The sequence below is a fragment of the Tamandua tetradactyla genome, chromosome 5 (assembly GCF_023851605.1).
Source record: "Tamandua tetradactyla isolate mTamTet1 chromosome 5, mTamTet1.pri, whole genome shotgun sequence".
NCBI lineage: Eukaryota > Metazoa > Chordata > Mammalia > Pilosa > Myrmecophagidae > Tamandua > Tamandua tetradactyla.
In genome coordinates this window covers 69,066,959-69,091,441 of record NC_135331.1, presented here as the reverse complement: position 1 = coordinate 69,091,441, position 24,483 = coordinate 69,066,959, and the positions used below count along the sequence as shown (strand labels likewise).

Here is a 24,483-nt window from a genome sequence, read left to right as displayed (position 1 = left end):
CACAAATAGACATCCTGACTTTTTCAAATGAGCTATAATTATGTTTACTACTAAATAGAAATAGATGTCTTTGCTCAGATTTTGTACATTGAAAAACTAGTCTTGTTTCTGTGAATCTGTGAGAAAAAGGAAAGATTGACACAAATAAAACATCATGAATATATTCAGCCACATGACAGTGATAAGTTGAAACAAAATAGAAAGAACAAGTAAGGTTTAAGAAAATATAGGCTATCATTGATGGACTCTTAAACTCCAAGATTATAAGATTATAGTTCTTTTATCCCTCTGGTCCTCGAGACCTGATATTTCTTGAATTCACTTTTTATCATGTTGGTCCCTACATGTAAAATCTGCCTCCAGATTTACTGAAGTTTGAGGTTGCCAGTAGGAAATAAATTGCTCACTTTTAGGAGCTCGCGTTTGCTGCCAGCCGAGGTGATTTGGATCATGAAACACCTTCCTGGTAGGGCCCCCATCTGCACAAGGCCCTTTCAAGGTCTTATACCTGGTTTTGTATTTGTAAAGTTGTATTCTTCTTCCTAAAGAGAGCTCCACCATCTGAAGTGTTAAGCCTCACAAAACTTGCGTCCCTGTTGATTACCGGTAGATGTTGCTCAGAAATGTTGAAGTAACTCTAGTTGTGAAAACACTGGGCACAGCCAAGAAATGCATCTTTCTGAAGATGGGAGAATCCAAGATGACCAGAAGTTAAAAAAACAAAAACAAAAACAAACTTATCCTGCACCCTTTCTCCTTTTCTGTAAAGTTCTGACCGCAGTATTGTTTCACTTTCTTCACATTATTTACAGACTCTAAACACTATTTTTCTTGTTTTCAAGTTAATGGATGTATGGCGTTTAAAGAATAAAAGCAATAATTTAGTCCAATCTCTGGTTTTCCAGAGAATCCAGAAAGGGACAGGGAGACAGGGACATGATCATGAGGTAAGCTGCTTAGATTTTAAAAGGGTTTCTTCTCACATTTTCAGACTCTTTCACTTTCTCAGCTATCATGTGGCAATAGCTAAGTGTCTGTTACACACTTTTGGTTAAGAAATTTTGTAAAATTTTTCCTTATGTTTATGGGTTTTTTTTAAGCATGAACCATTATTTCTTAGAAGCCACAGCTTAATTAATTGTGAAGGGGCAATATAGTATACAATAGGATGTGGTGATGAAAAGGCAGGTTCTAGCATCAGACCATGTTCAAATCCCAGCTCTGCTCTGTGCTAGTAGTGTAATCTTGGGAAAGTGATGTAATTATTCTCTGTTCATGTTTCCTCCATCTATGATACGGGGGACATAATTGAGTCTGTCTCACAAGGTTGTGGTGGTGATGGTTAAGTAAACTAACACATGCAAAGCACTCTGAGGAGTGCACATAATGTGTTTGATACCAGCATTAGCATTCCTTTGTATTTCAAGATTTTGCAGCAAAGAAATTGGCGTTTCTCTGGATGGGTCATCAGAAAGTTCTGAATATAAAATCTTTATACCTTGTATTTGTTAAATGAACAAATGGAGAGAAAAGGCACTTAACATAATAAAGAATAGGTAAAATTCATGTTATTTCTTCATTTGCAGATGGGAAACAAATACTTTTTCTAGTAAAAATATAGTCGATTCCGTAGTCTTTTGGCATATACTGCAGGCCACTCCTCACCAGCCATGATTTGCAGAGGTCAGAGAGGGGTGAGGGGCAACCACAGTCAAGGAAAGTGACCTGTCCCCACCAACGTGAATTCAGCCTGAGAGTGAGTCACAAGGGCCTGAGAGCTGCTTTCAGCAGCTTCCTCCAACACTTTTGAAACAATCCCGCGTATTTCCCCTTAGGGCTGGGTCCTCACTGGAGCCTGCCGAGAGCACTCAGAGAAGACAGAGCAGGAGAAGGCATGGGGTGGGGAGGGGAAGCTGTGGTTCTGAAACTGCTTAGGCACAAGTTTATTAAAAAACTTGTTTCTCCCTAAAAAAGAATGAACTGGGTTCCTGAATACTGTCTGACATTCTACATCTGTTACCAAGACAGAAGATTTTGACGTGCTGATTAAGGCTAAAAAAAAAAAAAAAAACCTAATGCCATGTTAGAATCAATACATGAGAACAATCCTTTTTATTAAATCAGGCAACTTACAGTGGAAGCCATTCCTTAGGCAATTATTGCTGAGATGCTGTGCCTGTGTCGCAGGGAATAATCCCACAGGAGTCACGTCCTCTAACCCTTCTTCTATTCAAAACAAAGAACAGAACAGGAGAGAAAATTTACAGGAAGGTGTTACTGATGTCTAATTTATATATACTGGGTAAAATTTGTACTGCATTTGGGATAAATGTTCCAATGACGCCCCAGATGTTCTCCATCAGTGTGGATTTCAAAACAGCAAAATGTTTTGTACTACAGACCGATGTGCGAGAATAAAGTGATTGGGTGAGGGTGAAAGGAAGCCACTCTGCACTTTTCTAAGGAAGCTGCTTATGACAGGGATTTTCCATGGTTGGACCAGGGCTCCATGCAGTAATATTGACGTGTGTGCAGTTTTGGGCCTCAGCTGGCTAAAGCTGAGATGAATGAGGAGTGCTTTCCCAGCAGAGTGCTAATAAGCTTTTCGTAGATTATCTTATTTAATATCTGTAAGTCTCCTGGTTGACCCCCTCTTTTGCCAGATGAGGAATCTGAGCCTTGTCTTGTCTCAGATTAGCTTGAGACAAGAAGTTAACTAACACGATGAGCAAGTGATGAGGGTGAGATGTTGTCCCAGGTAATCTCACTCCGGTGCCCGAGAACATACTGTTAAGCGTGGGGACTTTTCTAGTGAGACCTGGGACCGTTGGAACCACCAAAACTGTAGGCAAGGTGGCGCTTGTGTCACAGTTGCCTTTTGGTATCATTTTCTGTTGCTGCAGCCACAGTCCATCCCCAGCTCTCCTTTTGTTTCTTTCTGGCTCCCTGGAGTCCAGGAGTTTTGGCTTTTTTTAAAGACTTTTTTTCTAGGACTTCTGTCTCCTAAATCTCATTCTTGAAAAATTATCTTTTCTTCTTCTTCAGCCTCAAAATTAACTTTCCCTTTTGATCAGGCAAAAGGATTATCCTATTTGAAGAATTACATACCATGCTGTGAATTGCATGCAGTTATTTATTAAATGGTTATTAAAATAAAGAGCTTGAACATATGAGGCAGGTTCTTGAGCAAGTCAATATTTTGATGCTCCTCGCCTGCTGTATGTGTCAATACAGACAGGAAGAATGAGGCTTTAAATTTTGAGCGCTTCTCTCCTCCCCTCTACATGTGAACTTCTACAGGGATGCAGCCTCTGCTCGAGGAGCATATAAAAGTGACTTCGTCCTAAAAATCTTGGTTCCACAACTGACTTAGAGGCTTAGAGAAATGAAAAGGCATTAAAATATGGGCTGAATGTGTAGGAAATAGAAACGTGAGGACAAGAGAAAGAAAAGGAACTTGGGACAGATAACTAGAAAAATTTCCCTCCAGGAAGAGATTTCTGTTTTTCAGTCCATAAATTCAACTTGGGTGCATACATGGCATGTAAAAAGATTAAAGCTTGTGGTTACAGAGAAAGCTGTCTTTTAAGTTAAAAAATAGGATGCAGTACAAAGGGAAATGATTGGTTCTAATTACAAACTTGAGACTGAAGCATCAAGTCAGAAATATGCGGTCTTTGTATACTCTGAAATTGTGTATTGAAGCTTGAGGTCTGGAAAGTGTAAGTTAGAGGTGATTCTCGGTATTCTTAGGGCAGTAAGATAAGCCACACTTCGGCATGTATAGAGAGGAGTTTGAGGTTTGTCTTGATCACGTTGGTTTAAAAGAGAAATGCAAGATATGTTGGTCCAGTTAGTTAAGATTAGAGGAGGGAGTAAATCTTAACTGTAAAACAAAAGGAGTCAATCAAATTGTGTTTGACCCATTTGACAGTTTACAAAACTTTCTAGGCTATCAGGAATTTGAGGCAGTTGAGTTGATATGTTTATTTTTTATGTTTTTTATTTTTGTGAGTTGAGTTGATTTGTACATAATGTCAGGGTCCCAGGGTTCAGGGGCAGAGGCAGAGCAAGAAGGAAATTGATATTTTCCATAGGGATGGCCAGATTTTAAACTAATTTAAAAAAATAGTAAACAAATGATGATCCTAAGTTGTTTTTCTAAGGTTGCTTTAAAAGATATGTTTCAAGTTTAACCAAAAATGGTAACTTTTGTCTGTTTGTTTTCAGTGCAAAAAAGGGATGAGGTTTTGGACTCAGACAGTGGGATACGGAAATGCTGAACCCCTTTAGGAACAGGTGACAGCCATCCTATAAGATTTTACTGATGTTCAAGTGTTCTTTTGGCTTACAAGTTTACTTCTCTTAAACATTTCAATACCTCTGGAAAGAAAACGCGCTGTTTTCTTTCACAGGGAAGATGGCAAATAAGTGACCTCCATGCTTTTCCCCCTCACAGCAGCCACCGGTAATCAACCTCAGATTTCTTTCCCAGGGTGTCTAGTTTCAAGAATCCACTCTTCAACTTGGCTGTTTGCAGAAAGCGGCTAGGAATCAATTACCCTTGACATGCCAGCTGAAACCTCCATGACATGCCTGATTTATATCTTTTGGGAATGAGCTTACCAAGTCATTAAATCAAAACAAATTTTGAAAGGGAGGAAGCAAAGAAATATAAGGTCTCTGGATTTGAGGGGAAGGCGAAGAAGTTACCACCAAGGGATGATATATAAAATTTGTCTGTAACATTTTCCAGAGGTAGGCGGACCATATGTTGAATATTTACTGTGTGCCACATACCATTCTTTGTACTTAGTGTTTGTTAGGCCTTTTTTTTTTTTCCATGGTGCCTTAGGGGATGGGAATGAGAGAGGGAGAAAGAGAGAGAGAGACAGAAAGAGACAGAGACAGAAGAGAAAGAGAGAGAAGTCTGAATTGTACGATGGAAGAAATAGAGCCTCCGTGATGTTAAAACAACTTGTCCAAGGTGAAAGAGCTAGTAAGTGCACAGCTCTCACACAGATCTAAATCAAGAGTCCACGCCTTTCCGGTATACGCTACAAGTTTATATGCCGTTTCCAGAGCTGGAAAGAATTAGGTTAGGCTATGGGGTCTCAGAATCTTCTCCAGACAGCCTGCATTTTCAGGCCAGGCTCCTTAGGAGCAAAATTCATCATTGATTTAAATGAGAACTAAGAATTGAAATGTTTATTTATTTAACCTTTGTTATTTCCACCTGATGAACCTTTAGGCAATTACTTGGAGGTGACGTAAAATCAAGATATTTTCCCAGGATGGGTATATTTATATAAATTTTCCCTATGAATTTTCTTTTATGGTACTGGATTGTTCGTGTTTGCAATTAAATTTTCCAATTTCATTGAACATATTTATCTGTTAAAATGAAATAAAATGCTTTGAAGGGAGCTATTTTCTAATGAATATTTCATATTGAATAAAGAAATCGCATTATTGAGGGTGGCCCAATCAATGGGTTTAGTAAGGACGAGATGTGAATTTCAGTAGCTTTCTCTATGTACTTTTTAAAAAATTATTGGTTATGGGAAGATTTTATTTTAACCAGTTTGTGTATAAGAGACTTAAAATTGATCGTGTATTCAGTTACTATATATATTCCTAAAAAGTATGGGTCTGTTCTTTTAATTTTGTTTTCCATTTCAGTTGACGTCACAAAGAATAGTTGCAACATTTATTTCAAATCAGAAATAAGCAAATCTATGTTTAGAGTGATTCTTCTGTAATTGAAGTGCTATTTAAGAAAAGTCAGTTTATAAGTATTTATTGAGTATTGGTCACCTCCTGTAGGCCCAACCATGTACTATAATACTACTTAAAATGCTGAAAAAACGTTACGAAGCATTGAACAATCCTTCCAGGTCATCTAGTATCCCCTCCAGCGTAGCCCAGTCCCCTCTGTGGTGTCTCAGATGTGATCAGATGCAGCTCAAGAGTGCCCTTACGTGCTCTGCGTCATTACAGCAGACACTTTCAGACCTCCTCCGAGGTGCCAGGCCTCCTGCTGAGCACGGCACATGAACTCGTGCAGCCCTCACTGCAGCCGTCTAAGGCGGCTGCTCTTATTACCTCCATCTGGGAGTTGAAGAATCGGAGGCACCATGAGGTAAAGAATGAGCAGCCACTAAAGTGGTTGAGCCAGGCTCTGCGCCTGGCAGTCCAGCTCCGAGTCAGCTTGGAGACACCACAACACTTGGGTGTCTGAGCGAGAACGTCTTCATAGATCAGACAGGGCAAGGGAGTGTCTGAGTGGTGAGAAAGAGGCAAATCTGTTAAGCCCTCAAAAGGATAAACAGAATCCGGTGTGAGATTGGACTTGGAAGTTGAAGAGAGGAGGCAGGTCAAAGAGCCCCCAAAGATCCCCATGTTTAAAGATTGATCAAGTGATGGTAGACCCCTCGCCAATGGGAGAGTTGAGATGGGGAATGTTTCAGGAAAAACAGCCGTGAACTCAGCTTGAACCTGTTTAGTCTGGGGTGATGTTATCAACTCAGATGGGTTGGTGTGACGCACTGATGTGATGAAATGGCAAACAGTGTGGTGTGGTGGGAAAACATAGGATATTGAATGAGAAAAGGCAAAGTCAAGCTCTGTTGCTGATGTCAGTAACTCTGTGACACTGTACAAGTTACTTCACCTCTCTGGGCCTGTTTCTCACCTGTGGTAGGGTTTCTGCTATTAGCATGGGAAAGTTGAGTGTTAAAGTGACATGTGAAGGATAAGGCAGCCCATTAAAGGTAGAATCAAGATTAGATGCCCAATGGAACTGTTTGTCTTTTAGACTATATTAATCTGAACAATATCTACTTGGGGGGAAAAGAAATAACCACATTATAAAGTCAGAGCTAGGTTGACAATACCATATGGTCCAAACCAAGACACTTTTGAGAGTGAAAGTGGATGCTATTAATAAATGCACCAGAAAACAGGCATTCTGATGGAATTATGGGGACCATGATGGGGAAAGAGTATAAATGGTCACTCCAGTCATACTCATGAGAAGAGGTACATCCAAAAATACTCTCTGTAGAAGCCGTACCTTGGGGTTTCTAATCTTCAATGAAAATAATCTTGGTGAAAGAGGGCATATTCAGGACTTGATTTCCAACTGGGCTCCTTCCTTATGGCTTATGTCCAAGGACCAGTCACTCTCCCACCTGCTTTCCCTTGGCTCAAACCTGATGCTCAAGTCACTCTAATCATTTAGCTTTTCTGAAGAATAACGGATCAGCTTCACTGTGTGGAATTGCCTGTTGTCATCTCCATTGTCTTATGTTTGCTCATCTCTTGTTCCTGCCTTGTAGTTGCTTCGCTCCGCTGCTGATTGGTCTGCTGGTATAAAGTACCATGAAGAGTCCATCCACACCGCGTATGTCTATGTGATAGAGAACAGCAAGCACTATATCTATATAGAAGTAAGTCCTGCTCGTATAAATCAGGGTGTGAGAATCTGCCTTCCTATAAATATCATTCAGAGACTGCAGAGTCCCCAAACCCAGGACATGTCACATTAATAAGCATGTGTTGAGATGTGAGAAGTGACAGAGAAGGCTTCCTGGCACCTGAGGTTTTATCTCCCAGCATGCCCGAAATTCCCTCTGAATTTTTATTAGCTGGAGATCAATGAAATGTTTGCTGGTAAAATGCATCAATTTACTGTAATATTAACAGTAGTACCTCAACATGGATGCATGTTTCAGTTTGGCTTGAGTTGAAGGGTTTAAGCATGAGGCATGTGCTGCTGCAGGGGACACACAGAGCACAAGTCGCTAAGGTGGAGGCCACTGGATGCCACTGTTTTGGGGGTTTGGGAGCCCCAAAGAAAGCAGGGAAAGGTAGGTGGAAGAGGAGGCGGTGAGGACGTTGAGGCAGGCACCGCCTTCCTCAGGCTCATGTGAAGTGCTGTTCATGGTAATGCTGATTCAGGACCCAGAGTTTGTGTTCAGAGTAAAGAAGAAAGTCTGGGGACACTGGGTTTAATCTGGGAACTTTAATTACACTTAAGGTAAATCTAAAAATATTTCAGAGCATTTGGAAAACCGTGAGAAAATAGAGGCTTGATAATGGGAAAAAATTAGTCAGAGCACTTCTTCCCTCTTAGGAGACGCTCTTCCAGTGTTTTCTTTTTCTCTTTGAAACAAACAAGAAAAAGGAAGGGAAAGGGATGGATTAGCCAGGGGAAGCCATTCTACCCTATTTTCCTTCCCTCTGGGCCATCTCCCCCTCCAGTCACAGTTCCTTAAAGGCAAGGAAAGAACTGGAGCTTTATTTATTTCAGAAGCCCGGAGAACGAGAAGGCTGATTAGAAATATTAGCAGCCTAAATGCAAGGTGATATCTTGGACTGGATCATGGGACAGAGAAAGGTCTCTCGTGGAAAAATTAGGGAGCTCCAAATAAAGTCTGGAGTTAAATATTGCTAATACTTATTAGTATTATTCATTTTGGCAGTTGTACCATAGTAATGCAAGGTTTCAGTCACTGGCCCATCTTTTTCCCAGAATCACTCTCTTTGTCTCTTTTTGGTAGAGATAGTAGTTTTCCTTGTGGCTGGTACCACAGTTTTAAATGGGCCAGTAGTGCCATGTAGATACAGGTGGTTGTGGCCGTAGACCTGTCAGACAGAAACAGCTCCAGCTGAGCTAAGCAGTCAGCTGTCATGCTGCCCTTCCCAAAATAGGCAGAAGTAAAGAACGTGACATGCAGCTAGCTGCCAAGGAATGAAGGGAATGTAAGCTTCTCTGTACACTTCAGAGAAACAAATATGATCTGGTTGCCACTGAGTTTTTGATTGCTTGATGCCCTAAGAGATACCACATCCTCAAATGAGCATCTGCACAGTGTCTTCTGGAGGCATTTTGTACATTCTATCTGTGTAGAAACTTCTTTAGTAGTGAAAAAATGAAAATGTTGCAAAGGGATAATAATCCGATTTTGAGTCACTGTGTATCTCTTTACCTTGAGCTGATTAGTAAAGATTACTTTGCGATAATTAGCCTTATAAATTAGTGTATTAAAACAATGTGTAAACAGAGGTCCTAATACTCAGTGCTAATTTTTAGCATTCCTTTATGCGCTACTAAATCTTTTATGTCATTATGATGATAATATCACACCCTGGTTTTCTAGTTACAGTTTTAAGGAATTTTTTATATGTACATAAGTAACAGAAATATTTAGAAAAAAGAAATACTTTTTTTTTATTTAAAATATATATGTAAATATTTCTTTTTCCATTTTTTGGTTTATTTATGTAAATGCAGCATACTTAGGAAAAGAATCTGAAGCTGCTTAAAATAGAAGTTCAAGGATAACAGGAGACCCAAACAAATGAGAGAAGGCAAAAGCGGATACCAGGAAACTATGGGGAAAGAGTAGACAGAATTAGACCAGGCTGCTGATACCCATCCTGTTAAAAAAGTCAGCTTAGCGTGAAGTAGAATGCTTGCCAATATAGAATTTTTAATCGTAAGCATTGACATAATGTGTGGACTGAAGCAAATCTAATTTCCCTATTGATCACATATGAAATATTCCTTACCTTCTAAGAAGGTAATTTAGAAATCACCTTCCAGTAACTAGCGTGGTGAAATAATCGTTTTCAGCATGCCACTCAACTAAGATGTTAGATGTGATGTTACCTAGAAATGCACTAGACCCAGGATGAATGAGGCTTCTTTTATTCTGTCATTTACTCCCCGAGGTTATTTCAGTGATGAGCCGATCTCTGCAGGGTGAATGTAAAATATATATTTTTTAATATGAAAACATCTCTGCTAGGTGACTCTTTTTTCCTAATATTAATATGGTTTTTGTTATATATCACATTTTCCTTGTTTATATATTACCAAGAGAAAAATTACATGATGATCCTATTTATTTCCTATAGAACCAGTTTTTCATAAGCTGTGCTGATGATAAAGTTGTTTTCAATAAAGTTGGAGATGCCATTGCCCAGAGGATACTCAAAGCTCACAGGTAATATTTTTGGCATTTGGTAGATATTGTTCCTGCAGACATTCTTGCATTTACCACTCAAATGACATTTCCTAGCAGGCATGGATGTGGTTTAACTAGCAGTAGGCTATGGATTCCTTATATCTGGGTATGTTGCTGAGAGTTTTTTAATGCTTTTGAGGAAATCTGAAATCTTCCAGGGCACAGTCATTTTTTCCTGGCAAGTCCCTTTCCCACACATTTAGTTCATGATTTGATTTATTTAATGGCAGACAGCAAGTTGTGTTCACTTAAAAAACAAATCAAAATAAGAATAATATTTTTCCATGGATTATATTTAAATTCTTTTTACCCTGTTTTACTTCCTTATCCCCTGGGACTTTGTTGTTGTTGTTGTTTTTATTTTTTTATTTTTTACATGGGCAGGCACCGGAAATCAAACCCGGGTCCTCAGGCATGGCAGGCAAGCACCCTTACCTGCTAAGCCTCCGTGGCCCACCCTGTTGTTGTTTCTTAAAGTATGGCTTTATTGAGTTATGATTCAAATGACATGCAATTCACCCACTTACAGTAAACAAGTCAGTGTTTTTTTTTGTTGTTGGTTTTTTTTTAGTGTATTCCTAGGGTTATACAATCATCACCTAATCAATTTTTTTAATCCATCACCCTAAAAGGAAATCCTGTGCCCATTAGCAGGCATTCCTTATTTCCTGCCAACACCCCCAGATTTAGGCAACCACAAATCTACTTTCTGTCTCTGTAGATTTTCTGGTCTGGACATTTAATATAAATGGCTTTTTTCCTTTAGGTAATGTTCTCATGGTTCATCCATGTTATTGCATGCATCAGTACTGCATTTCTTTTTATTGCTGAATAACATTCCATTGAATAGATGGATATACCACATTTTGTTTCTCCATTCATCATTTGATGGACTTTTGGGTTGTTACCACTTTTTTTGCTATTATGAATATTGCTGCTGTCAATATTTGTGTACAAATTTTTGTGTGGACATACAGTGTTTTTATTTCACTAGGAGTGGAATTGCTGAGTCTTGTGCTAACTCTGTAACATTTTGAGGAACTGCCAGACTTCTTAAAAAGCAGTTGCACCATTTTCCATCACCATAAATAGTATGTGATGATTCCAATCTCTCCAAACTTGTTGTTATGTGTCTTTTTTATTCTAGCTGTAATAGTGAGTGTGAAGGGGTATTTCATTGTAGTTTTGATTTGTATTTACCTAATAACTAATGATGTTGAGCATATTTTTCATATGCTTCTTGGCCATATGTTCTTATTCTTTGGAAAAATGTCTATTCACATCTTTTGTGCTTTTAAATATTAGGTCATTTGTTGCTTAATCCAAGGTCATGAAGATTTATGCCCATGGTTTCTTCTAAGAGTTTCATACTTTAGGTTTACATTTATGTCTTTGATCCAGTTTGAGTTAAGTTGTGTATATGACGTGAGGCAGGGGTCTAAATTCATTTTTTCTCCCATTCTTTTGTGTGTGGATATTCTGTTGTCCCAGCACCTTTTATTGAAAAGATGATTTTCCCACTAAATTGTCTTGGCAAATGGGACTATATTTCTTTTTTTTTTTTTTAACTTTTTTATAGTATAATATAATACATATATAAAGCAGAGAAAGAAGGAAAGCATTTTCAGAGCACTCTTCAACAAGTAGTTACAGGACAGATCCCAGAGTTTGTCATGGACTACCATACCGTCCTCTCAGATTTTCCTTCCAACTGCTCCAGAATATAAGGGGCTAGAAGAAATAAATATTTTTTTTATGATTACAATAGACTTTTCTCTTTATACAAAAAAGCAATACATTTCAAAGCACAGCACAACAATTAGTTGTAGAACAGATTTCAGAGTTTGGTATGGGTTACAATTCCACAGTTTTAGGTTTTTACTTCTAGCTGCTCTAAGATCCTGGAAATTAAAAGAAATATCAATTTAATGATTCAGCAATCATATTTGTTTATTAAACCCTACCATCTCTGTATTCCATGATCACTTTTGATCTTTCTATCCCGCTCTCTAGGGATATTTGGGCTATGGCCATTCTAACTTTTTCATGTTGGAAGGGGCTGTCAGAAATATGTGGTAGGCAGATGAAATTAGCTGATGCTCTGGAGAAGCTGGGCCCTCTAGGTTCCAAGACTTATGTGGTCCAGGGACCCATCTGGAGATTGTAGGTTTCTGGAAAGTTACCCTAGTACATAGAACCTTTGTAGAATCTTGTATATTGTCCTAGGTGTCCTTTAGGATTGGCGGGAATGGTTTTGGTTGGGGTTTGGCAAGTTATGATACGTAGTAATGTCTAACTGAAGCTTGTGTAAGAGTGACTTCCGGAGTAGCTTCTCGACTCTATTTGAACTCTCTCAGCCACTGATACTTTATTAGCTACACTTCTTTTCCCCCTTTTGATCAAGATGGAATTGCTGACCCCACAATGACAGGACCAGACTCATCCCTGAAATCATCTGCCATGTCACTAGGGAGACCTTCAGCCCTGGATGTCATGTCCTCCATAGGTGGGCGGGCAATGATTTCACTTGCAGAGTTGGGCTTAGAGAGCATGAGGCCATGTCTGAGCAACAAAAGAGGTCCTCCAGAAGTAACTCTTAGGCATATCTATTGGCAGGCTAAGCTTCTCCACTACCTACATAAGTGTCACAAGAGTAAGCCTCAAGATCGAGGGCTTGGCCTATTAATTTGGGTGTCCCTAATGTTTGACAAAGTATTAGGGGATTCCCTGATGGTAAAGTTTAATAGTTCCATATTTTTTCTCCCATCCCTCTAGGAACTTTGCCAATTCCTTTTGATTATCTGCTTACTGTATTCTAGGATGTACCCAGGCATTACATTAAACTATACAGGATTAAAGGCTGATAATTATTCTGTGCTCCCTGTTTTTCAGTTGTTCAAGTGAGCTATCCAGACAGGTTGAGTTAGATTATGTGCTACATAAGATTTAGGTTCCAGACAAAATAAAATTTTCTTCCTTTGGTTTCAAAGAGTAGGTGTGGTTTTAAAATACAGACAATGTCTTCCTTAAGTCTGTGTTCTGAATTACTTTAACCCCAACCTGATCAGCTTTGTTCTTATTTCTAAATACCAGGTTATAGACATATAAAACAGCCTCTCCAAATCCAGAAATAATAATTACCACTCCAGACTAAATGTGTCTGCTATAACAGCTTACAATCTAGGCCCCTGTTGTCTTTTAAGCATTTTCTAAAGGAGACCATGCAATAATTGTTCTTTTATTTCTGGCTTATTTTGCCTCATCAAATGTCATTCAGATCATTGCATGCCTCACATCTTCATTCCTTTTTGTAGCAGCATGATATTTGATCATATGTATACACCATTGTTCACCAATCTACTTCTCAGTGTATCCTTGAGCCACCTGCATTCATTAGGCATCATGTATAATGTCCAACGTCCATAGTCCATCAACAATTTTTAAATAATTTCATTGTTCCCAAGAGAAAGATAACCAATAAACACACCATCACCAGATAGGAACTCTGAACTTCCCCTTAAGTCTTGTCCCTCCCCCCATTATTTACCCCTGCTGTTGAAGTGGTACTGCTGATGTTTTCCTATGAAACATAGCCCATAGCATGCAACAGCAGCACCCCCCACCCTGGGGATCTTTTTATGGCTGATTGCAGCTCAGCGTAACATCAACAAAATAAACAAACAAAACTATCAATCTTCATGATTTCCAATTAATTGAACACATGCAGTGGAGAAGGCTATGTATATTACACATTTGGGGATCAAAAGGCTTTTTTACTTTCAGTGTCATGTGTTACCTCAGTATCTTTTGTTAACATAAGTCACAGTTTATATTCACTGTGACCCATTTTACTGAGCCTGCACTCCTACTCTTCAGAATTGGACTTGTTAATGGTGTTGTTATAGGTGCTGCTGCCTCCATTTTTAGAGTTAAAATCTGAGATTCAAGAAGTGATGTGACTTGTCTCGGCCAATAACAACAGTAGGAAAAAATGGCTTTGAATCCAAATCTTTGGGCTTAAGACCCAATGTCCTCCCCCTCCGTCTCATAACTCCAGTGAATTTATGGTTAAAATTGATGATCCCTGTAGGGCTGACTCAAGTTGATGTAAGTGGGTTGGGGTTGACCAGGCATGGGATGCAGGATGACCCAGGAAGCAAGCTTGGCTTTGGGCAAGGTAGCTCCTGCTGGCCTGTGGACGGTGACTCCTGGAGAAGGACTCTTCTGTGAGTTTGTAGTCAACAGCCAGCTCTCTCAGCACTGAAGGAATGATAGTCTTGATTCCACAGCGGGAGCATCTAGAAAGCACAGCACAGTAGCCACCACATCCTGCAGTGTGCACAGTGACTCTTACCCTTGACCACACCTCAAAATCACCATTGGACCTTTACAAAAATAGAGCTAGCTGGACTCCAGACTTCCTGGATCAGAATCTCCTGGAGAGGGGTCTGGGGACCCGTATTTTATAATGCTCCAAAGATAACTACTTCAGCACACAACCAAGAATGTTTACTTGTCATCTAGAACAGTATATATAAGCCTAAACAGTAATTATGCTCTATGCTTTTTCAGGTCACCCTTAACTTTTGACTTCTTACATACTTTTTTATAATTATTGTTTCTTATATACTTTTTAAAGAGAGTTACCATAAGATCTATGACTGACATTACTTAAATACAGTTTTGTTCTCAGTTAAACACACACACATACATATAGAGATTTCTTTGCATCCTTGATAGTCTGTCAATTCTGTGGGATAATTAATGTCTGATTTACAAAATTGCATTACCTTTCTGTCAACTTTTGCATTTCATAGATGCAGATGTGTCTGATTTATCTATAAAGCACATTTGCCGCACAAGAAAGATGATTTTTTATGAAATTGAAATAAGTTGCATAAATGCATTAAGTTGAAAAATGAGCTCATTGGGTTGAGCTGTGAGTCATGAATTTTGGGAACTGTGATCAGCTAATAGATAGAGTTGGATGAAACTCAACTTCCCTCATCCTCATTATTATAATATATGGCTTAATAAGTGCCTGTAAGATTTGTTTTTAAGTTCTGAGAGCCTGAGAGAATATTTTTCTTTAGCCTATTAATTTGTCTTTAAAAATCTGGACTTGTTCTAAAATCATAAAAACATAGCATTTTAGGGCTGGTTGAATGTTTCTCAGGAATGCTGTTGACAGCTGTTCCTCAGGGGAGACAGAATCAGTGGTGAAATGGATGGTAAGGTTCTGGCTCCTGCTCTCACACTTGACCAGAACACTGAGCTCTGGAGACAGTGCCGGGGCAGATGCGGGCCAGGCAGGCTCTGGGCCACTCTGGGGCTTGAGGGCGAAATGTAACTGGATGTGTGCGGAGGTAACTCCAAGAAGCTGAGAGGCAAAATGTCACCGTGTGCCTTCTTCGTGCAAACTGGCTGGGAGGAGCACAAGAAGCACCCAGATGCTTCAGTCAACTTTTCAGAGTTTTCTAAGAAGTGCTCCGAGTTGGAAGACTATGTCTGCTAAAGAGAAAGGAAGATTTGAAGACTTGACCAAGATGGACAAAGCCCATTATGAAAGAGAAATAAAAATATATATCTCCTAAAGAGGAACACAAAATAGTTCTGGGATCCCAATGCACCCAAGAGGCCTCCTTCAGCCTTTCTCTTATTTCATTCTGATATCACCCCCAAGTCAAAGGCCAACAGCCTGGCCTATCTATTGGCGATGTTGCAAACAAACAGGGAGAGATGTGGAGTGACACCACTGCAGAGGGCACGCAGCCTTGCGAAAGGAGAATGTGGAGTGACACCGTGGCAGAGGGCACACAGCCATGTGAAAGGAAGGCAACTAAGCTGAAGGACAGATACAAAAAGGACATTGCAGCATACCAGGCTAAAGGAAAGCCTGATGCGGCAAAAAAGGAAGTTGTCAAGGCCAAAAAGAAAGAAGAAGGAAGAGGAGGAGGGAGACATAGATGAAGAAAATGATGATGAGTAGGTTGGTTCTAGTGCAGTTTTTTCCCCTTGTCTATAAAGCATTTAATCCTGTACACCACTCATACCTTCTAAAGAAAAAAAGTTGAAGTATAAGACTGTGTAAGATTTGTTTTTAAACTGTGTGGTGTCTTTTTTTGTATAGTCACCATGCTCCCGAATGTGTCTTCAGATAGCCCTGGCCTGGTCCTCTTTTCCACTGGCCTCTCCTGGCGCGGGGGGGGTGGGGGTGGGGGCGGGAGGGTATAGATGTGTGGAAATTTAAGGCAGGACCCTGTCGGTGCACAGCACACAGTAGTTATAGATGGAGTGGTAGTTTTTTCACCTTCACTGGTCTCTGATGCAACTTATCTGAAGTAATTGTCATTCTGTTCACTGAAAACCACTCTGGAATTGAAAAAAAAAAGTTGCAGTCCTTTTATGGGCATTCTGAATGCTTCTCTAAATAAATACAATTTTTAAAAATTAGTATTGTTAAAAAAAAAGTAGAGTGCATGATAAGGTAGCATGGTGAGATTGTATCTCCACTTGAAGGTTCCGGAGTACATTGGAGACTCCGGCTTTCAAGCTCACTTTGTGGAAAATGGAAGATGAGTCTGAGAATCAATGCGTCATTTCTCTCTGATCTCTAAATAGTATCACTTTCTTCAGCAGTCACATTTCAAAATGGCATAGTTGTCACATGTTCAAACTTGTCATTCACATGTGTCCAGGGAACCTATCTTACATTTTCCCCTTTCCATGCATCTCCACACTTTTTTCATCTCCTCTCATTTAGTTAAATGCAACTGTAAAATATCTTTCCTTGGACAATTTCCGGTCTGTGAGTTCATATCCTTAAGAAAGGTAAAGGCAGAGTGAGAAGCTATTCTCATGGGCCACCTGCAGTGAGCACTTCATCTTCTCCAGGGGCCAGGAGGCCTGGCCTCCATCCTCAGCGCCCCTCAGTCCCCTGTATAGACTCCTCTGCCCTCTCCTTCTCCCAGGTTCAGGACTTCCCTTCCCAGCCATGTGCTTAGCAACAAGTATAATTCTGGTTGTTGGGATAAAGAAGAGAATAGAGTGCACAGCAGAGGGAGGGAAATGACCTCAGTGTCCAGCCTGGCTGACTGAGGGACCCCCAACCTCTTCTAGGTCCCTCCACCTGGAAGAGTGCTGAGCCTTTAAATTACCAGCTCCCTCAGCTGAGCTGGAGTCCAGTCCCATCCCAGTTCCCCTGAGTGATTTCTCTGCTTCCCCTCACTTCCTCCTGATTCCTTCCTGGCACCCATGATTCTTTACAGAAACAGGGTTTTGCAAAGCCTCCGTGTTCCATACCCGTGACCTAAAGCCTCAGACGATTGTTCATCCCAGGCTGAGCTAGAGAAGCTGGGGCATCGCTGCAGAAAACAAGCATCTGCTCTAATACCAAGTGAAACTGCCTTGGAGTTGAGACCAGCTCCCACCCCACTTGAAACCTGTCTGACAAGCCAAATCTGGCTGGAGATCAGGGAAGGGAAATCAATAATCCACACAGTCTAAAATCGCCTAGTTTATACCTTCTTTGAGTAAATCAAAAGATAGAGTAGGGAGCACGGGTGGTTCGGTGGTAGAAGACTTGCCTTCCATGTAGGAGAGCCGGGTTCATTCCTGGACTATGCACCACCACCCCACCTCCACCACCCCTCAAAAAAAGGATAAAGTAGTTCCACCTGATCAAATTCCATGAATGAATGATTTCTGAGGATAAATCTAGGATCTTTACTTATGGAAACTCGAAATGCATAATTTGCTGCCGTAGTAAAGTTAGGGAATGAGAAGTGCATTGTGTGCTATTGTCACCAAAAACCTTGACACATATGTTGAAAATAGGCAATCGATTTAACGCCGCTCTGTTTTAATATTAAACTGCATTGAACAATATGTGATTGAACTGCTTTGAAGAACATGCAGTTTTGAAAATTGCACAAACCCCTCGTTCCACCTATGCCTGTAGACTGGCACCAGAATATGTATGCCATTTGCCTATGAGTGGGTAGTGTGAGGGATCTTCCACCAGGGAGACTGAGAGTAATTGTGGGCCAGATATCTGGAGACCTGGGTTTGATGCAGCTTTCTCACCTGGAGGTATGTGATGCTTTTTTAGCATATCAGTTTGCATTTCTGATATGATATGTTTTTGCACTACATAGCTTATATGAATCTTTGTGAAAGCCGTTTTAAAACTGTAAAGCACTAATTCATGTAACAAATTATTATGGCATTCCCCAGGGAATTCATCATCTGGAAATATGCCAGCTCACTGTAAATTCGAGCTGGGGTAAAGAAACACAATATTCAAATCAACTGTTAAAGAATTACTATTTGTGTTAGAAACTGAAATGTTTTAATTAGAGAGATTTTTAAACGTGCCTTATTTTAAATTATTAGATGGCTGCTGCTGGAGAAGAGAAATTTGCTTTGCTTTCTCGCCACTGGCTCTTATTTTCCCATGACAGAGATAGGTGTAGTATCTTTTCCTGCCTGGGCGTCTCCTGTCAAAAACCCTGCCAGGCATCTATGTCTGATTCCTCCCGGGAGTCAATTTTAGGATTCCCTATTGTTGATTTGATAGCACCCTCCCAAAAGATATAAAATATATAAAAAGTATCTTGAAGCATAATATAGGGCTTGCTTTTGTTTTGTTGAGTTTGCATTGTGCTGCTTTGTCATTCTTTGAAGGTGGCAAGCTTTCTAATTGAAATCGTTGGCTGTTAACTGACTGATAATCTTGGGAATTGGTTTTGTTGTTTGTTTGTTTTTTTTTTTTTTTAAAGAGAGAGGGAGGAAGGGAAGGAAAGACAGAGAAGGAAGGAAGGACGGAAGAAAGGGAAACATCTTTAAACATTTTCTCATTTTTTATTATATTTTGTTTGTTCGTTTGTTTCTACATGGGCTGGGGCCGGGAATCGAACCGGGGTCCTCCGGCATAGCAGGCAAGCACTCTTGCCCGCTGAGCCACCGCGGCCCGCCCCTGTTTGTTTTTTTTGTATGCTGTATGGTGGGGGCCACATTTCATTCTTTTTCCATGCGAGCATCCCGTTATTGCAGCACCATTTGTTGAATTTTTTATTTGTTTTTTGTTTCTTTGTTTGCTTGTTTGTTTGTTTTGGGAAGTGCATGGGCCAGGAATCGAACCCAGGTCTCCCGTATGGCACGTGAGAATTCTACCAGCAAATAGTTTTTGAATCTTTCTGTATACTAGGTGCTTTTCCATTCAGTCCTCACAGCACTTACGAAGCGGGTGTGTCATCGTCCCCATTTGATAAATAAGGCAGCTAATATCAAGTGAAGTGAGGTAACTTGCCCAACTCATACAACTATTAATGGTGGAAATGGGATTTGAACTATAGCTATAAATCTTCAACTTGTGCTCTTTACCACGGAAGCTACAAACCTTTCCTCCTTTCAAGGGTAGTACAAATTTTTTAGTGTTAAGCCTACTAAAAATCTATGAGAAATACTTTGTTTTCAAATAATAAATGAACACCTTATTTTTTAAAGTAACTGCTTCATACATACATATTCCTTAAGCTTAAAGAAGCATCTCTGTCCTATAATTATCACAGCCTGTAATTTGTGTACCAAGTTGAAATGACATGTGGGTATCTTTCAGAAGCACTGTCTTAAAGAAATTTAAACTGCAGTTGTAATAAAAAGACTAAAAAACATTTTAACTCAGCATACCAATCACTGGTTTCATATTTTTTTCTTGTGGGCTAACCTATAAAATTCCTGGAGAAGAGGTTACCTTGGTGCAGCACTGACAATAGATTATGGCAGGAGAACTTTTTATTTAGATCATTTAATTGCTTTTATTCTATTCCAAAAATTACATAAATGGTAATCTCAGCAGATAAAGTGATATAACGATTAACACAGGGCAGGGGCCAGTAATCATTTTGAGGATGAGCATGTGCCGTGGCAGAGAGAAGAAGGGAGAGACTCTTAAAAAGAGAGAGAGGAGAGAGAGAGAGTGAGTGACCATGGCTGGGGCAGAGTGGGGACAGTTTAATTTGAGGTTGAAATAGGATCTCATTTGGGGCTGCCGAAGGGAACATCTGAGTAGGATCCACTGGGCCTAACCTCACCTCTCTTAAACTTGAAGTCTTGCCACTTTCAGAAGATCACCAATGAAAAAAGCGTGCATGAGTATGTATGTGTCTAATGTAAATATACCATAATCTGTCAAAGTCACACATACAATTTGGAAAGCCATTGCTAAATGGGGCCAGTATTTTTGGAGGACTAGAGATGACTTTAACCAACTCCCTTGTTTACAGAGAGAAACCTGAAGTCCAGAAAGGCTTACCACATTTTAAAAGATTAGCCAAAAACCAAATGAAAAAGGTTATGTCCCAAACCATTGAGAAGCCACAGCTCCAAGTCCAGCATAACTGAGGCCAACACTGGATAAAGTTTTCTAGACAACACTACACTTCAACCAGAATTATTCTTGTTTCCGACAGGATTCACTTCTATAAAATCTACAGCAATAACAGGATTTATATCATGCTTAAAAAAGTTTACAGTAAGGAAACATGCCCTGTAAAACCTCAAATTCTCAAAGAGTAAGTGTCTAATCCCAGGAGAAGCACACTGCACTCCTGGGACCTTCTCAGAGGCTCCTGAGACTGCGCTCTGAAGCCACCCAGATTCTCACTGGGATCCCCACGCCAGGTTTCCCAGGAGAGAAGAATGAAAAGGGAAATTGAGGGGGCTGAACCCCCTATGGCATAGCTGCATGGTGAATTATTACTGTCTTCTTAATTGTACAACAGCATTGTGACAATCACAAAACTAATTTCTCAAATTCCCAAGCTCATTACCCTAAAAATTTCTATTTTGATTTATTTTTTAAATGTTTGTCCACATTAATGTACATACTTGTATTTTCTGTATAATTGTATCTTGTTTTCTTTTCTTATAACTCCCCTGAATTTCCGTCCCAAGCCCTGTTTCTGCACAATAGAAGGAAATTTAGTTCTGTCACTTCCTAGTAAATACGGCCACATTCAGTGATTTCTCATTCTTTCTGCTCTTATTTGGTCAGAGTGAGGGTGCTGTCCCCTCCAGCCCTCCCCCACACCCCCGTCTTTGGTATAGGTGCTGGGGGGCCCTGGATCTTTGGGGAGGCAGCTTCCTGCTCTCAGTCTGGTATCTGCTAAATGTAACTTTGGGTCTTCAGCCTTCTCCTTCCAGACCTCCCTTTGTGCCTGTTCTTCTCTGCTGTCACGTCACGTGGGCGGGTTGAATGCACACTTGGCATCTTCTTGGGGTTCATGGGAACCAAGCCGTGGCTCCTCTTGGGTCTCTTATTCTCACATGTAAAAGGGTGGGCTCTGTCCTGTTCTCCCTGAAATTCTGCTTGGAGGGAAAAGACTGGGCCCTTGCACCAAGTCTCACCTATGTCTTCACACACCTTTCTCAGAGCAGACATGACGCTCCCCAAATATAAGAATGTGGCATCTGCGTGCCTGGTTTCTTCTATGAAGATGCCACCCTGGGAGCCAAGCTTGCTTCATATCTCTACACCAGGGCAAGGGGAAATGTTAACATGTTTTTTGTTTGTTTTTTTTTTTCACGTGGGCAGGCACTGGGAATTGAACCCAGGTCCTCTGGCATGGCAGGCAAGCATTCTTGCCTGCTGAGCCACCGTGGCCCGCCCTGTTAACGTGTTTTAAAAGGAAACTTATTTAATATTTTATAGCATCAGCCTGCCATGTTTGTAATTGTCTTGTAGATATAACGTTGCACTGGGGCTTTTTTAGCCCTATACCAGAAGTATTTTACTGCTGAGCCATCCCAGTGGTCACTTTCAGTGGCTGCAAATTAATCAATCCCTTGAGTGGCTCTGCTTTAATTTGTCCCCCTCTCACTGGACATTTATTTTCAATTTTTAGCTATTATTCACAGCTCTTCCGTGAGAGTTAGTGAATTTTGAAAAAAAAGTTATGGCAACAAGAAGCTTGAGAATGCAACTTTGTAAAATTGTTCTGCAGTAAGGTGATGAATCCATTGCCTGCATGATGGGCAGTTTTGTGGTTTAGTTTAGCACCCAGTAGCTCCTTCCTGTCTTGCGCTTAAGAGCATAAATAATTCTGTACATTAGGGCTTAGGTTGGTGCCATAAGCTGATTGCTATCATTTATCCAGCTCCGATGCCTTGAGGATGTTTCAGAAGGAAGGAAGAGACAGGCAGCTGGGAACTGATGTCTTCTGTGTTGGGTCAAGGAAGCAGTTTGGTCTCACAGTCCCTTATAATTTTCTCTTCATTGACTTCAACTTAGTCACAGTTTTATGGATTAAAATTCCAGATTCCTTTTTTTTTTTTCCACAGCAGTAAACCTTAAGTGGTTTCTGCTACTTTGTCAACACCGTGTAAAGTTTTCAGTATTCAGCAAATTCAAAAACAGCTGAGTGCAAAATAGCGAAGGTCTTGATATGGAGCTAAGAGACTTCCCAGGACAAGGAAATGTGACTATTCCGTCTGATTCTTATAAAATAAGTTTGCAAAACATATATCGTTTTCTAAAGGTATAAGAGATTAATAGAACATTTCTCAATATCCTACAAACAAGGTCTACATTTTTTTAGGTCATTTGCTTTTAACAAGCCCAAATATTAAACAAAAAAAAAAAACAGAAAAAAAAACAAACCCTCTCATAGATAGGATTATAAAACACTGGGTTCTAAGATTTTTCCAACCAGTATGAAAAATGTCAGTTAATGTATAGCTTTTACAATGTGACCATGTGATTGTGAAAACCTTGCATGTGAAGCTCCTTTTATCCAGGATATGGGCAGATGAGTGGAAAAAAAAAAAAAAGGAAAAATAAATCAATAGTGGGGGGATAAAATGTAAAAACTTTGGTAGATTGAAATACTGGTGGTCAGGTAGGATAAGAGATATAATATGTATGAGTTTTTCTTTTTAATTCTTTTTCTGGAGTGATGCAAATGTTCTAAAAATGATCATGCTGATGAATACACAACTATGTGATGATACTGTGAGCCATTGGCTGTATACTTTGGATGGACTGTATGTGTGTAAAGACTTCTCAACAAAAATATATATTTTTAAATGTCAGTTAAGTTGAAATAGCAAAATAACTATTTTGAAATAGCAAAAATTGGAAGCAATGTAAATACCTATCAGTAGGTTGGTACTGCTAGATGTTATGTTGTGTAGCTTTGTTTTTTGTAAATGAGGAATTCTCTACATACATTTATGGAAGGCTTTCCAAGAACACTGTTAAATAATAAAAATAATGTTCAAAACAGTGTTTATGGTATTCTAACACTAGTGTAGAAGGAGTGAATACACATATTCTTATCAATTCATAGACTATTTCTAAAAGAACGTGAAAGAAACCAGTAAGAGACCTTGCCTTCAGGGAGGAGAACAGGGAGCTGGGGACAGGAGCATGAAAGAGACTTTTTATTTCCCCATATCATCTTCTACCACTTAAATTTTTTTCCATGAGCATCTATTACCCATTAGAACTGCAATTTAATTGAATGAAATAAAGAGCTTCTATGCAGCTTAATTTCCTCCCTGCTGCAGGACTCCCCAGAAACAAATATTCTTTCAACCTGACCCCAGTCTCCCAAAGCAGCACTTTGCTTTATTTGATTTCAAATAGCACTGAGTGTATACTGTGGCCGGGAGGAGTCTCCGGGGCACTGCCCGCAGTAGGAAGCTATATGGACCTGCATACTGTTTTGAAGGAGCTCAACACATGGCCTCACCAACGGACCTGCTTATCACTGTTGCACAGAGTACAGGTGCTGACTAGTTGTCCTGGCCTGTGCACAGGAGTGCAGATGCAGGAGTACCTCAGTTTTGACTGGAAGATCAAAAATGGCTTGAAACTGATGCGGATAGGACTAAGGCGAATCAGAAGACAGGATAAAGGACGGTATGGTCCATATTTTAAAACTTCAACTTCTGCATGAGACCAGAGGAAGCAGAATTTATATTTTACCAAAATTTATATTTTAGGTGTTTCAGGTAGTGCATTATCTAATTTAACTTGTATGGTCAGTTTAGTTGAATGCTGTAATTACACAGAATCTTGAATAGGGTGTGAGATCTTGTTGGTTCGTCCAGGTTAGTGTGATGCCCTGATACATTCCAGAGTAATTTGGGCAGAGAATAAAAATGTATTTGCAAAGTCCCCTTAGGAGACTGGGGAGAAAGGAAGAAATATTCAACTTCCCCATCTGGGGAATTTCTGATATTCTCACAAGCAGTGGGGACAACCAATTCAATAGGCTGAGCCCTCAATCTTGGGAGAAACTAAGCCTACTTATAATTATGCCCCAGAGTCACCCCCAGAGAACCTCTTTTGTTAATTAGATGTGGCCTCTCTCTCTAGGCCAACTTAGCAGGTGAACTCATGGCCCTACGCCTACATGGGACATGACTCCCAACGGTATAAATC

At 40.0% G+C, this 24,483-nt stretch overlaps 1 protein-coding gene across 10 annotated transcripts in view; it reads left to right on the top strand.

Annotated features, from left to right (window-relative positions):
• Window positions 1-24,483, top strand: part of PLD1 (phospholipase D1) — a 231,700-nt gene that overhangs the window by 164,298 nt on the left and 42,919 nt on the right. For all 10 annotated transcript variants that reach the window (XM_077161036.1, XM_077161038.1, XM_077161035.1 and 7 more), the window contains 2 exons: window positions 7,341-7,451; window positions 9,925-10,013. In XM_077161036.1, the coding sequence (XP_077017151.1) occupies window positions 7,341-7,451; window positions 9,925-10,013 (200 nt within the window). The remainder of the gene's footprint in view (window positions 1-7,340; window positions 7,452-9,924; window positions 10,014-24,483) is intronic.